The sequence below is a fragment of the Ceratotherium simum genome, chromosome 40 (genome assembly GCF_057802395.1).
Source record: "Ceratotherium simum simum isolate JZ-2026a chromosome 40, ASM5780239v1, whole genome shotgun sequence".
Lineage (NCBI taxonomy): Eukaryota > Metazoa > Chordata > Mammalia > Perissodactyla > Rhinocerotidae > Ceratotherium > Ceratotherium simum.
Genome location: NC_141939.1, coordinates 14484146 through 14499605, shown reverse-complemented (window position 1 = coordinate 14499605; position 15460 = coordinate 14484146). Strand labels below are relative to the sequence as shown.

Sequence of the window (15460 nt, the reverse complement as noted above, 5' to 3'; positions counted from 1 at the left end):
TGGATTTAAGATTTAAACCACAAAGGTCCTTAGATGCATGAATGCCTTCTTACTCTTGAAATGAATATCAAAAGCCATAAAAGAAAATAACTGTAGGATTTGATTGCAAATCCTACAAATTTGAGAAAAGATAAAATTATCTGCCTGATAAAATATAGCATAAACAGAGAAGAGTGGGGGAAATTAAACATATATATATATATACATGCACACCAATATATAATGTGTAAACATATCCACACTTTATAAACCAATAAGAAAAAAGACGATCACCTCAAAAGAGTAGAGGCAACAGCTAAGAATAGGCAAATCCTTCACACTCACACACACACACACACACACACACAAACGACACACTAAAGCATGAATGGTATGTAATTGCACTAACAAAACAAGCAAAGCAAAACACACAAAATAAAAATAAGAAAAAAATTTTGGCTATCAGATTAGCAAAAATTAAAGAGCAATGATAACATCCATTGCAGGGAAAGTTGTGGGGAACTCATACACTCCTGCTGGGAGGGTCCCCTGGGGAAGCCTCTACGAGAGGCAGTCTGGCACTACCTATGTGTCAACTGCACTAGGTCTCAACAAGCCTGTAACTAAGACATGGCTCTGAGAGTTGAAGAGTAGCTCAAACCCTCAATGTAGAAATATGTGGCAACTTTATTCCCACCTTCTATCGCCTTCATCAAGGGATTCTCAACCCTTTCCCAATTCTTAGTGTTACATAGCCAATATACTTTGCCCCAAATTCATCAGCCCCTGTTATACAAGTGGAATCTCAGCACTGTGCCCCTTTATACCTGCAAGGGTGTGTAGATATAATGCATTCTGTAAAGAAAACAACCTTGGTAGTAGTTGGTGATGAACACACGAGTCCAAAGGGTGATGCAGGAAATGTTTTTATTTACACCATCCAATTGCTTTTCAATGAACAGAGAATAATTTCTGAGTAGGAAAACAGGGTTCACCTTTCCTGTGGTCTCCGTCCTCCTCTTCTGAGGTCTGCTTTGGATGTGGACCCTGCCTTGGTCCCCAGGGCTGTTAGTTCATTATGTCTTCTCACTTCTAAAATGTCAAAGCCTACCTAGTCCTGTGAACCAGACTTTAAGCATATTGCCAATTCATTGGTGATCAATGAGTCTCTTTCATTTTTACAACACCTTTAAGGAGTAATAGTGGCAATCTCCCCTCTAAGGGTTATATTTAAGGGGGTTGGGTTATAGGGCTGTGTAGCGGAACTACCCTGGGTGCGCTTTAACAGCAGCCTTGCATCCTTGAGGCCCCTTGTCTGGGCTACGTGCCAGCACTCACGATGATAACAGGCCTGGGCTTGGCCAACTCAGCTGTTTCTCGTGGGATAGTTAGCACAAAGACTGTTGCAGTCTGAGGGAACACGGGGGCCCTCGGGAGGGAGCTCTGGTCCTTGGATTGCAGGTCATACAAGGACAATCCCCCTTGGCAAGCATGCAGCCTTCGTTCCTCTGCCTGCTTAAGCAAGCTTCTCTCAAGGGGCGGGAGTCATGCGCAAATCTGTGTCCAGCGGCCGTCTCTGGACTCTTCCTGTATGTAAATCCCAATAAATCTATATGCCTGACCCGCCGTCTCCGGGTGGTTTCTTCTGTCTCTCGGCAGGATACCCCGCTGTCTTAGCCCAGCTGGGCATGCAGCCAAACAGGCTGGATAGAGGCAGACGGGTGATGGCTGATGGGGAAACTTCACCCAGGGCCGCCCTTCCTCCTCGCTTCTTCCTTACAGCAGTCTCTAGGGGCTAGCTGCTTTCCTTTCTTATTTAAAGGTGTCATCAACGTTGGCTAGAGGATGGGATGATATCTCCCCAGTTTCCTTTGGCCTGAGGGTGAGGTAACATTGTACTGCTTTTTTACTGCAATCAACTGGGAACAATAATCACAAACACATGGAGGTTACATTGTTCTGTGCGTTAGGATCTCTGTATATTGTTCTGATTACCTTTGGACATGGTAATTGAAAACAGTCTTTTTAGATTTCTCTAATTTTACTTCTAAGTTTAAAATTCTGCCAGTTCTTCCCTTGTGACACTGTCCTTGTGCTTTAGGGGACAGGCAGAGCCCTTGCCTCCACGGGCAGTTGTCTCTCGGGACTTCTGCCCAGAGGGCAGCACCCAGTATCAATAAAACTTCTTAGCAGCGTCTCCTCAAATAACACAATTTTACTCGGTCATACAACAAGTCAGCTGTTCATTGGAGCACAGTTGAAGCACTAAATTTATAATGTCTGAGATTATACTTATTGTGAAAGTGATACAAAATAAACTAATTATTAAGAGAAATGACAATGCACAGTCATGGTGCTTTTATCCCACATCTCAGTTTACAGATCAGAAACAGTAAGTGATTGTTTTTTGTATCATGGAAAGATTTTTCAGTTTTTCACTGCCTGGTTTCTTTAATTTGAGCTCTTTTGCTTAAAAAACTAGGTAAAAATAAAATTTTAGAAAAGTAACCCTGCTTTCCCGTTGATTAATTGTTTTATTTCAGAGGCAATTTATTTATATATCTTCCTATCTAGATAAATTGTGATTCTGAAACATACTTATCAGCTCTTCTCTTTTGCAATTTATTTAGACATAAATACTATCAGTAGTTCTAAAAGCTCCATGCCAATGCATTGCTTTTTCTCTTAATAATGGGACTCATAATACCTATCTCTTATTTTGTTGTGAAATCTACATTAGATTACACGTGACTGCATCATGCAATTGTTCTCACTTTATCTGTTATGCACAATAAAACATATCTATATTTAAAAAAATTCTCATGATGCTCAGCCACTGACCTCTACTCCTCTTGTTTTATTTACTGGAATAAAGGTCTATCAATATTTTAAGTTATGTTTTAGTATTGTACCAGATTAGCCAAGCTCCTGGTAGACAGAAACTGAATGCTAAGCTTCACATTCAGTCCATACCTCCCTGCCCAATATAATAAAAGGCAGAGTGTTTGGCATAGTCTATTTTTTTTCTTTTCTTCTCAGATCTCTCTGCAGAAGGTCAGTGTGGTGCCTGTCATCTTCTTATAATGCTCAGAAAATTTCTCATTCATGGCCGGGGTAAAGTGATTCTTCCAGTCTCCAGGCATCCCTGAAGGACAGCAAAGAAGCCCATGGACAATCCTTCAGCCTGACCTTCCCACCACATGACACAAGGCACACCCTTGCTCCCTTCGAATTCTGCAGGCCCCACGGAGGTGCCCCACCTGGGCTGTGTTGTTCTGTTTCCTGTCCACTATTGGCTCTGATTCCACCCAACAGGAAGTCCACAACTGGTTACTCCCTTAGGGACAAAGAAATGTCTTACAAGGTGGCATTGTCTTTTTAAACTTTTCCTGTTGGGTGAAACCTAATACAATTCATTCTTCACAGGTGACACTTACATAACAGTGATTTCTGCAAACTGTTGTGCCTTGGCATTCCAACCGAGAAAGAACTAATTAATTGGTCCTCTAAATTCTCCTAGTGCTTTATTTATTTAGTTATTTTTTTATTGCAGTAATATTGGTTTATAACATTACATAGGTTTCAGGTGTACATCATTATATTTCAATTTCTGTATATTTTTACATCATGTTCACCACCCAAAGGCTAATTACAATCCATCACCACACACATGCGCCTAATCATCTCTTTCACCTTCCTCCCTCCCCCTTTCCCCTTTGGTAACCACCAATCCAATCTCTGTGTCTATGTGATTGTTTGTTGTTGTTTTTATCTTCTACTTATGAGTGAGATCATACAGTATTTGACTTTCTCCCTCTGACTTATTTTGCTTAACATAATATCCTCAATGTCCATCCATGTTGTCACAAATGGCTGGATTTCATCGTTTCTTATAGCTGAGTAGTGTTCAGTTGTGTATATATACCACATCTTCTTTATCCATTTGTCCCTTGATGGGTGCCTAGGTTGCTTCCAAGTCTTGGCTATTGTGCATGTATCTTTATGCATTGGTGTTTTCACGTTCTTTGGATAAATACCCAGCAGTGGAATAGCTGGATCGTGTGGGAGTTCTATCCTTGATTTTTGGGGGAATCTCCATACTGTTTTTCATAGTGGTTGCACCAGTTTGCACCCCCACCAGCAGTGCATGAGAGTTCCCTTCTTTCCACATCCTCTCCAACACTTGTTGTTTCCTGTGTTGTTAATTATAGCCATTCTGACGGGCGTGAGGTGATATCTCATCGTAGTTTTGATTTGCATTTCCCTGATTGTTAATGTTGTTGAACATCTTTTTATGTGCCAGTTAGCCTTCTGTATATCTTCTTTGGAGAAATGTCTGTTCAGGTCTTTTGTCCATTTTTAAATTGGGCTGTTAGTTTTTTTGTTGTTGAGATGTATGGGTTCATTTTATATTGGGAGATTAAACCCTTATCAGATATATGGTTTGCAAACACCTTCTCCCAATTGTTAGATTGTCTTTTCGTTTTGTTGATGGTTTCCTTTGCTGTGCAGAAGCTTTTTAGTATGATGTAGTCCCATTTATTTATTTTTTATTTTGTTTCCCTTGCCCAGTCAGACATGGTGCTTGAAAATATGTTGCTAAGACCATGTCGAAGAGCGTACTGCCTATGTTTTCTTCTAGAAGTTTCATGGTTTCAGGTCTTACATTCAAGTCTTTAATCCATTTGGAGTTAATTTTTGTGTATGGTGTAAGGTAAGGGTCTACTTTCATTCTTTTGCATGTGGCTGTCCAGTTTTCCCAACATGATTTATTAAAGAGACTTCCCTTTCTCCATTGTATGTTCTTGGCTCCCTTGTTGAAAATTAGCTGTCCATAGATGTGTGGGTTTATTTCTGGGATCTCGATTCTGTTGTATTGATCTCTGTGTCTGTTTTTGTGCCAGTACCATGCTATTTTTGTTACTATAGCTTTGTAGTATATTTTGAAATCAGGGAGTGTGATACTCCAGCTTTGTTCTTTTTTCTCAGGATTCCTTTAGCTATTTGGGGTCTTTTGTTGTTCCATATAAATTTTAGAATTCTTTGCTCTGTTTCTGTGAAAAATGTTGTTGGAACTTTGATAGGGATTGCATTGAATCTATAGATTGCTTTGGAATTATGGACATCTTAACTATGTTAATTCTTCCAATCCAAGAGCATGGAATATCTTTCCATTTCTTTGTGTCTTCTTCAATTTCTTTCAACAATGTTTTACAGTTTTCAGTGTACAGATCTTTCACCTCTTTGATTAAGTTTATTCCTAGGTATTTTATTCTTTTTCTTGCAATTGTGAATGGGATTGTACTCTTAATTTCTCTTTCTGCTACTTAGTTGTTAGTGTATGGATATGCAACAGATTTTTGTACGTTGATTTTGTATCCTGCAACTATACCATATTCATTTGTTATTTCTAAAAGTTTTCTGGTGGATTCTTTAGGGTTTATATATATAAAATCATGTCATCTGCAAATAGTGACAGTTTCACTTCTTCCTTTCTAATTTGGATCCCTTTTATTTCTTGTTCTTGCCTGATTGCTCTGGCTGGGACTTCCAATACTATGTTGAATAGGAGTGGTGAAAGTGGGTATCCTTGTCGGGTACCTGTTCTTAGACGAATAGCTTTAAGTTTTTCACCATTGAGAATGATATTAGCTGTGGGTTTGTCATATATGGCCTTTATTATTTTGAGGTACTTTCCTTCTATACCCATTTTATTCAGAGTTTTTTTTTTTTATCATAAATGGATGCTGTTTCTTGTCAAATGCTTTCTCTGCATCTCTTGAGATGATTGTGTGATTTTTATTCATTTTATTGATGTGGTGTATCACATTGATTGCATTGCAGTTGTTGAACCACCCCTGCATCCCTGGAATAAATCCCACTTGATCATAGTGTATGATTTGTTTTTTTGTGGGAGTAAGATCAGCCCTGAGCTAACATCTGTCACCAGTCCTCCTCTTTTTGCTGAGGAAGATTGGCCCTGGGCTAACATTTGTGCCCATCTTCCTCTACTTTATATGGGACACTGCCACAGCATGGCTTGACAAGTGGTGTGTCAGTGCGTACCCAGGATCCAAACCTGTGAATCCCAGGCCGCCAAAGCGGAGCCCATGCACTTAACCACTATGCCACCGGGCTGGCCCCCTGCGTATGATCTTTTTAATGTATTGTTGTATTCAATTTGCTAATATTTTGTTGAGGATTTTGCATCGATGTTTATCAGTGATATGGGTCCGTAATTTTCTTTTTTTTTGTGTTGTCCTTGTCTGGTTTTGGTATCAGGGTAATGTTGGTTTCATAGAATGAATTAGGATGCTTTCTCTCCTCTTCAATTTTTTGGAAGAGTTTGAGAAGCATAGGTATTAAGGGCTCTTTGAATGTTTGGTGGAACTCACCAGGGAAGCCGTCTGGTCCTGGACTTTTGTTTTTTAGGAGGTTTTTGATTACTGTTTCAATATCCTTATTGGTGATTGGTCTGTTCAAATTCTCTGTTTCTTCTTGATTCAGTTTTGGAAGGTTGTATGATTCTAAGAATTTATCCATTTCTTCTAGATTATCCAATTTGTTGGCGTATAGCTTTTTGTAGTATTCTCTTATAACCTTTTGTATTTTCGAGGTGTCTGTTATAATTTCTCCTCTTTCATTTCTGATTTTATTTATTTGAGCCTTCTCTCTTTTTTTCGTGGGGAGTCTAGCTGAAGGTTTGTAAATTTTGTTTATCTTTTCAAATAACCAGCTCTTGGTTTCACTGGGTTTTTCTATTTTTTTAAGTCTCTATTTCATTTATTTCTCCTCTGATTTTTATTATTTGCCTCTTTCTACTGATTTTGGACTTTGGTTTTCTTTTTCCAGTTCCTTTAAGTGCACTGTTAGATTGTTCATTTGAGATTTTTCTTGTTGGTTGAGGTAGGCCTGTATTGCTATGAACTTCCCTTTTAGAACTGCTTTTGCTGTATTCCATAAATCTGGCATGTCATAGTTTCATTTTCATTTGTCTCTACGTATTTTTTGATTTCTCCTTTGATTTCTTCATTGAATCAATCACTGGTCAGTAGCATTTTGTTTAATCTCCACATACTTTTGGCTTTTCTGATTTTCTTCCTGTAGTTGATTTCTAGTTTCATACCGTTGTGATCAGAAAAGATGCTTTGTATTATTTCAATCTTCTTAAATTTATTGAGACTTGTTTTGTGGCCTAATACGTGATCAATCTTGGCGAATTATCCATGTGCATTTGAAAACAATGTATATTCTTCTGTTTTTGGATGGAATGTTCTGTATATATCTACTAAGTCCATCCCTTCTAGTGTGTCATTTAAGGCCAATGTTTCCTTATTGATCTTCTGTTTGGATGATCTATCCATTGGTGTAGGTGGAGTGTTAAAGTACCCTACTATTATTTTGTTACTGTCTATTTCTCCTTATATGTCTGTTAATAATTGCTTTATATATTTGGGTATTCTATGTTGGATGCATAGATATTTACAAGTGTTATATTCTCTTGTTGGATTGTTCCCTTGATAATTATGTAGATCCCTTCTTTGTCTCTTGTTACAGTTTTTGTTTTAAAGTCTATTTTGTCTGGTATAAGTATTGTTACCTCAGCTTTCTTTTCATTGCCACTTGCATAAAGTATCTATTTCTATCCCTTCACATTCAGTTTGTGAGTTTCTTAGGTCTGAAGTGTGTCTCTTGTATGCAGCATATATATGGGTCTTGTTTTTTTATCCAATCAGCCACCCTATGCCTTTTGATTGTAGCATTTTGTCCATTGACATTTAAAGTAGCTATTGATAAGTACATACTGATTGCCATTTTGTTACTTTTTTCCTGGGTGTTTTAGTAGTTCTTCTCTGTTCCTTTCTTCTTCTCTGGTTCTCTTCCCTTGTGGTTTGATGGCTTTCTTTAGTATTATGTTTGGCTTCCTTTCTCTTAGTGTTTTGTGTATTTATTATAGGTTTCTGGGTTGTGATTACCGTGAGGTTCATATATAATAACCATGTATATAGCCATCTATATTAAGTTTATGGTCTCTTTAGTTTGTCTTCTTCCTAAAAGCTCTACTCTTTTACTCCACTCCTCCCACATTTTATGTTTTTGATATCATATCTAACCTCTCTTTTGTGTGTTTGTGTCCGTTACCCTTTTATCATGGAAATAGATCATTTTTTCCCATTTGTGGTCTTCTCTTTCCCCCTTTCATAAGTCCCTTTAGCATTTCTTGTAGGACTGGTTTCTTGGTGATAAACTCCTCTAATTTTTGCTTGTCTGGGAAGCTCTTTATCTCTCCTTCCATTCTGAATGATAATCTTTCAGGTAGAGTATTCTTGGCTGGAGGTTTTTTCCTTTTAGCACTTTAAATATATTGTGCCACTCTCTTCTAGCCTGTAAGGTTTCTGCTGAGAAGTCAGCTGATAACCTTATGAGGTTTCCTTTGTTTGTAACTTGTTGCCTTTCTCTTGTGGCTTTTAGGATTCTCTCTTTAACTTCAATTCTGGACATTTTAATTATGATGAGTCTTGGTGTGGACCTCTTTAGGTTTATCTTTTTTGGTGCTCTCTTTGCTTCCTGTACCTGGATGTCTGTCTCCTTCCTTAGGTTAGGAAAGTTTTCAGCTATTATTTCTTCAAATAGATTCTCTGCCCCTTTGTCTCTCTCTTTTCCTTCTGGGACACCTATGACATGGATGTTAGTGAACTTGATGCTGTCCCAGAAATCCCTTAGACTGGTTCATTCTTTTCAATTCTTTTTTCTTGTAGTCATTCAGCTTGGGTGATTTCCTCTAGTCTTTTGTCCAGCTTGCTGATCCATTCTTCTGTATCATCTACTCTGGTTTTGAGTCCCTCTAATGAATTTTTCATTTCCAGTATTGTTGTCTTCATTTCTGATTGGTTCTTTTTTGTATTTCCAATTTTTGATGGTGATGTTGATGATGTTCTCACTGAGTTTATCCATTCTTCTCCCAAGATCAGTGAGCATCTTTATGACTTTTTATTTGAACTCTTTGTCAGGTAGATTGCTCATTTCTGTTTCATTTAGTTCTTTTTCTGGTGTTTTGTCCTGTTCCCTTACTTGGAACATATTCCTTTGCCTCCTCACTTTGCCTTTTTCTCTGTGCTTGTATCTGTGTATTAGGTAGATCAGCTATGTCTCCTGATCTTGGAAAGGTGACCTTATATAAGTGATGCCTTATGAGGCTCAGTGGTGTGCTTCCCTCTCATCACCAGTTTCAAATGTCCAGGAGTGACCCCTCTGTGGGCTATGTGCTGTAGGTGCCTAGTGAGGCTGGGCTGTCCCCCTGGCTGGCTGGTTGTATTTCTCAGCTGCATGTGGCTACTATGGGACCCTTCAGTCACTTTATTGGATGTGGGGGGCCCCAGCACAGTTGGCTGCAAGGTCTATTATCACATTCTTGTTGTGATTTTTCTGTTATGTGAGTAGGCCCCTAGCATGGCTGATTGTTAGGCTTAGGGCTTACCAGTTGCTGGAGGTCTCCAGCCTACAAGGCTCTTGTCAGCTCTCTGAGGATTGCATCTGAGTGGGGCTGGCCCCAGCCATGGGAGCATCCAATTGCTTCAGGCTTTGGAAGGTGGGGCTGACCCCCTATGTGGCTGTTTGAGAAGCACAAGTCTGCTGCAGCTGACAGGCCCCACTGCCCACAGGGCTACACAGCCCCTCAACGCAGTCCTTCCCCATGCATGCACCCTGACCCCCTAAAGTGGACCCAGTCATGCCACCGCAGAGGTCCCACACACTCCACCCACTCCTCACTGATACCCTGCCCCACAGAAGTGGACCCACTCCCCTGGCTACAGGGGACTCATGCACCTAGCCTATGCAGGCCCACCAGTTGCCCAAGGGCTTGCTGTTGGGTGGGGCCAGTCCCTAGGGCTGGCTGCCTGCCCTGGCTGAGCTGGATTAAATTGGTGCTCTGTGGGTAGGGCAGACCCTGGGCAGAGAGGCCAGGTGAAGGACTCCAATGGCATCTGCCAGTGTCTGTGTCATCATGCCTGTACTAGGTCATGATAATGGCTGCCACCAATGTCTCAGTCCCTGGAGAGGTCTCACCTCTCACCGAGATGCACCCAGAGCCTATCAGGTGACTCTCTTTTCACCAAAGGACTATTCACTTTTCTTTCTGGTGATTTTATGTTGCTTTCTGAAATGGGTTAATTTGTGCATGGGCCCTCTAAGAGCTGGCTTTTTTTTCCTTATGTTTGATAGCTTTTCTAGGGGTATTCCCCATTGTTGTTAGTAGCCGGCAAAGCCAGATATTATGACACTCATCTCAGTTGTGCTGGGGCCAAAAGATGCTTATTGTGGTAATCCTCCCCTGCTCAGGTCCCCCACTCCTCCAGGGAAGCCTGCATACCTTTGGATTTCTCTCAGGCAGCCTTGAAGCCTTGTGAAGGTGGCTTTTTTTCTCTCCAGAAATGAATTTCTGTCTCTTCCACCTCAGTCAAGACTGTCCCTTGTTGTGGGGGTTCTTTTTTATCCAGTTTTCAGTTCTCTCTCAGGGGTAATTTTTCCAAAAGTAGCTGTCAATTTGTTGTGTTCATGAGGGGGTGAGTTCAGAGTCCGCCTATGCCACCATCTTGACACAAACCCGTCTCCTACTGCTTTATTTCTAGTGATTTCCCACCTCTTTGCAAGCCAATTAACTCAAAGTGCTTGATAATACTATGGAATTCTGGATTCTAACACACAACCAATGAATTAGAATCCTTAGGCAGGGATTCTGGGTTTTTAAAGCTGATTTTGATTTAGTCAGGTGGATTGGAATTTGGGACCCACTAGTATAACCCCCACTTTACTCTTGATAACAAATTTTCACATATTGAGGTATATGAAATGGGTAGCTAGTCTGGTTTAAACCTGATTCAGCCTGAAGTAAAGGAGCCTTGTTTATGGCCTGTCAAACGTATATTGTACATCTGCTTTAACCATTAAAGATTAGGATGCATTAAACATTACCTCAAAGTAAAAGAATGTACTCTTTGAAGATAAGAAGGCATACTTCCCTTCCTATGACACCAGTATCAGTACTCCTGAAAATAATTTTCCTTTTCCAGACATCAAGGTCATGTTGACCTACTAACCTGTAACTAAATCTCTTTGAAATTTTGATGAATATGTATCCTGGGTGTGTTTAATATATGTTCTTTGTTCTAAAAAGGCATAAAGCTGTACTGAATACCATGCTTCTCTGGAACACTTTCTTCCTTTGTGGAGACTGCCTTCCCAGGACAGTCCTCAGCGTGGCTCAAGTAAAACTCATCTTATCCCTCTTATCTATAGAATGGTTTCTATTTCTCTGTCTGTCTATTAATCTGTTAATGAATTTTTAATTTTTCTCTATCTATAAACTGTTAATCTCTTGAGGGCAGAAATTGTCTCATTCATTCATTCATTCATGCATTCATTTGCTCACTCATTCAGCAGGCATTTACTGAGTTCCCACAATATATGAGGCACTATGCTAGGTACTAGTGGAACAAAACTGAACATGACACTCTCTTCTGGACAATCCATGGTATCACTGTGGAGACAGACATGAAAACAAATTGTTACAGAGCCATGTGCTAGGTGCTAAACTAGAGCTCTGAACAAAAACAGTGATGGACCAAAGGAGAAAGTGACCAAAACTGCTCAGAGGAGGCAAGAGACTTCAGGGAAGAGATTATGCTTGAGCTGGGGTTTTATATTTATGAAGGACAGAATTTCTCAAGGTGGCCAGCATCATCAGCACCACTTGGGGACTTGTTAGAAGGCAAATTCTTGGTCCCCTCTCACACCTACTGAGTCAGAATCTCTGGTGTGAGCCCAGCAGTCAGTGTTTTAACAAATCCTCCAGGGGATTCTGAAGTATGCTCAAACTTGAGAAGCATTGGTCCAGGCATTTGCCAAGCAGGCAGGGTGAAAAGGAGTAGAGATTTTTAATTTGTGCAGGGGATCAGAACTGGCCATCCCAAAATGTGTCTCTTTGACTTTATTTATTTATTTATTTATTTATTTATTTATTTATTTTTGGTGAGTAAGATTGCCTTGAGCTAACATCTATTGCCAATCTTCCTCTTTTTTTTTGCTTGAGGAAGATTAGCCCTGAGCTAACATCTGTCCGTTCTTCCTCTACTTTGTACGTGGGTTGCTGCCACAGCATGGCTGATGAGTGGAGTAGATCTTCACCTGGGATCCAAACCCTTGAACTTGGACCACTGAAGTGGAGCATGTGGAAGTTTAACCACTTGGCCGCAGGGCTGGCTTGATTATTTTTGAGAAAAAAAGACTCAGAAAGAAACTTTGACCTTCACCCTAACTGCCTAAAGAATTTAGGGTAGAAGGCCTGTTCCAGGAAGGAGTTAATACCGTAAGATAACTATAGTATAATGTGGACTAGGTGTGGCAGACAAGGGAGGAACCTAGCAAGGCCCATATAATGAAAGTCTTCCCTATGTCTCATTGTTTTTACAAGGTATGACAAACATTTATTTACCAAATATTTGCTTTTCCATCTCCATGTGAATTGCCTTCCTCTCCTTTGAAGTCCCAAACCACTACCCCCAGCATCCTCCTTTGTCTTTAGCTGAAGATGGCATTTAAGGTGGTGGCTTTGGTCATTTTGGTGAGTTACTCAATTTTCCTGGGTTTCTCCCATGTATACATGTCACTAAATTTGCTCAATTTTCTCCTGTTATTCTGTCTCATGTCAATTTAATTCTTAGACCAGCCAGAAGAAACTAGAGGAATAGTCGGTCCTCACCTACAATTGAAATATATCACTTTTTCCTGAAAATTAAGTTTAAAATTATATTGGCTTATAGGGCAGAATATATTTTAGGATCAAGTTAAATAAAAGAAATGTCAGCAACCTTTCCTCAAGAATTTTGAGATGATGTAGTCATATATGTGGGAAGGGAGAGCAGTTTGGTTCACCATGGGATTTTCCTTCATTACATCAAATGACATATAGTGAATGATCTTATTTATAATGTCCTCTGACAAGGTTTTCTCCAAGAATTCCAACAGCCTGTGGCTCTCACATTTTGGATTCTGACCATAGAGGAAAATGGTGTTATGAAGAGGGGAAAAAAAAAAGAGTGTGGTCAATTTAAAAGACAGATTTTTGCATAAAATGTAATTGTCAGGAGTCTTTGCTGAGTCTGGCCAATGCCACTCAGTGTACTTACCTTTTTCACATCGTCGTAGAAGAGGTAGAGGACACAGTGTTTGCCCTTTGCAGCCCGCTGCCCTTTCATGTGGTTATACCAGGAGCCATGATCCACTGGAAGAGGTAGGAGCACTATCAGTTCTCAGTACCAGGGCCAAACCCAAAGCAATGAGGTAATTTACCATCTCTTTGGAATAAGCTTCTGGAACTTTTATTCAGCTTATTTAGTGAAGGGAAGGTAGTTTTCTACTAATAAAAGCTGTATCCATCTTTACAGTTTAAAGCAGAGATTTATAATGTATATATGTTCACTATATGTGACTTCGCCCACATAGATCATTTCTTGGGACTCACTTTAAATCATTTAGGTATATGGAGATTCCTCAAAAAATTAAGGATAGAACTACCATATGATCCAGCTATTCCACTGCTGGGTATTTATCCAAAGAACTTGAAAACACCAATGCATAAAGATACATGCACCCCTGTGTTCATTGCAGCATTATTCACAATAGCCAAGACTTGGAAGCAACCTAAGTGCCCATCAAGGGACGAATGGGTAAAGAAGATGTGGTATATATACACAATGGAATACTACTCAGCCATAGGAAACGATGAAATCCAGCCATTTGTGACAACATGGATGGACATTGAGGGTGTTATGCAGAGTGAAATAGGTCAGAGGGAGAAGGTCAAATACCATATGATTTCCTTCATTAAGTAGTAGATAACAACAACAATAAACAAACACATAGAGACAGAGATTGGATTGGTGGTTACCAGAGGGGAAGGGGGGAGGGAGGAGGGTGAAAGGGATAATTTGGCACAGGTGTGTGGTGATGGGTTGTAATTAGTATTTGGGTGGTGAACATGATGTAATCTATGCAGAAATAGAAGCATAATGATGTACACCTGAAATTTATACAATGTTATAAACAAACTTACTGCAATAAACAAAAAAATTAAAAAAAATAAAAAAATAAATCATTTCGGTAATAAAATATTTCACCTTGTGAAAAGTTGGCATAAGTGGAGCCATTTTAAAATAGAGCCAGAGTAGCCATTTCAGAAGAACTGCCTGCAAGTCTTACTCCTTGAACCTCTGAACTGTTTGAGCTGGGCCAGAACTTTGGATGGGGCCAAACCAACATTGTCTTCCACACAGCTGTTTGTAAAGCTAACAAGAAGGCAGACATCCTGACCATAAACACTGATGATTATGAACTCTCTTTCTGAAGATGCAATTGGTAACTAGCCACATATAGCTAAAGAATAACCTATAGAAGACTTTTTTCTCTTCCTCTTCTTTTCATGGAATTACCCCTTCCCTTTCCCCATAAAACCCTCCTATTTCACCCTGTAATTGGGACAGTGTTTGGGTTTCTCCCGGAATCTGTGTTCACTGAATTGTAATTCTTTGATCCCAAATAAACACTTTGTCCCTTAAACTGGTTTCTGTTTTTGTAGGTGGACCATGTGTTCCTGGTAAATTGTATTTAGTTCCAGATTCAACTACTGACTCTAGTCTTAGAGCTGGAGTCCTCCTGCTGCCCTCCCTTCATAGCTGTGCTATGCAATTTGCAAGTGCACAGTTAGAAAGAGATGCAGCAGCAGCAGAGAGAGAGGTACCATTGAGGGGAACTTAAGGGCTTTGCCTACTTGGGAAACCTGGGATCAATTTCCTTTCACCAGTTTTATCAGTTTTCATTCATTCATAGGGAAATGAATGGAAACCAGAGTTAGCTAGTACTGTATTTTCAAGTCATGCCAGTGATATTTTAGTGTCCCTGATAGATTGGCACATGTGGTAGCTTCCTGATCTTGGTTCTGGGCATAATTATAAAAATTATATTAGTATATTAAATATATAGTATATTAAATATAGTGTATATATGATGGTATATAAGTAATAATAAAAAAGTAATCTTTATTCAGTCTTTGCTATGTTGCAAGCATGGGTGCAAAGTGGATGTGAACTTTGTCTGAAGGATGGTAAAAAACATTGTTCAGAGATGAAAAGTCCACAGATCAAGTAGGCAAATGAGTGAAATGTTCTTTTCTGAATGAATCTGAGCAGAGTTGTATGTTTGTAGTTGACTTGAACCCTGACATGTATCATGCTGACTGATACATGGATCAGAGAGAGTTCTCCAAAGAAATAGAACCAATAGGAGAACCAATAGGAGATTTTATACATATGTGATCTATTTTGAAGAACTGGTTCCCCCAACTATGGGGGCTGGAAAGTTTGAAATTCATAGTGCAGGCTGGCAGGCTGGAAACTCAGGCAGGATTTGATGTTGCAGTCTTGAG

General features: G+C 39.7%; 1 protein-coding gene across 1 annotated transcript in view; it reads right to left on the bottom strand.

Annotated features, from left to right (window-relative positions):
* Positions 1-3014: 3014 nt before the first annotated feature.
* LOC101406475 (sulfotransferase 1C3) overlaps positions 3015-15460 on the bottom strand; it is a 39744-nt gene continuing 27298 nt past the window's right edge. The window contains 3 exon segments of the mRNA XM_087426082.1: positions 3015-3124; positions 12849-13029; positions 13167-13261. Of these exon segments, the coding sequence (XP_087282208.1) occupies positions 3015-3124; positions 12849-13029; positions 13167-13261 (386 nt within the window).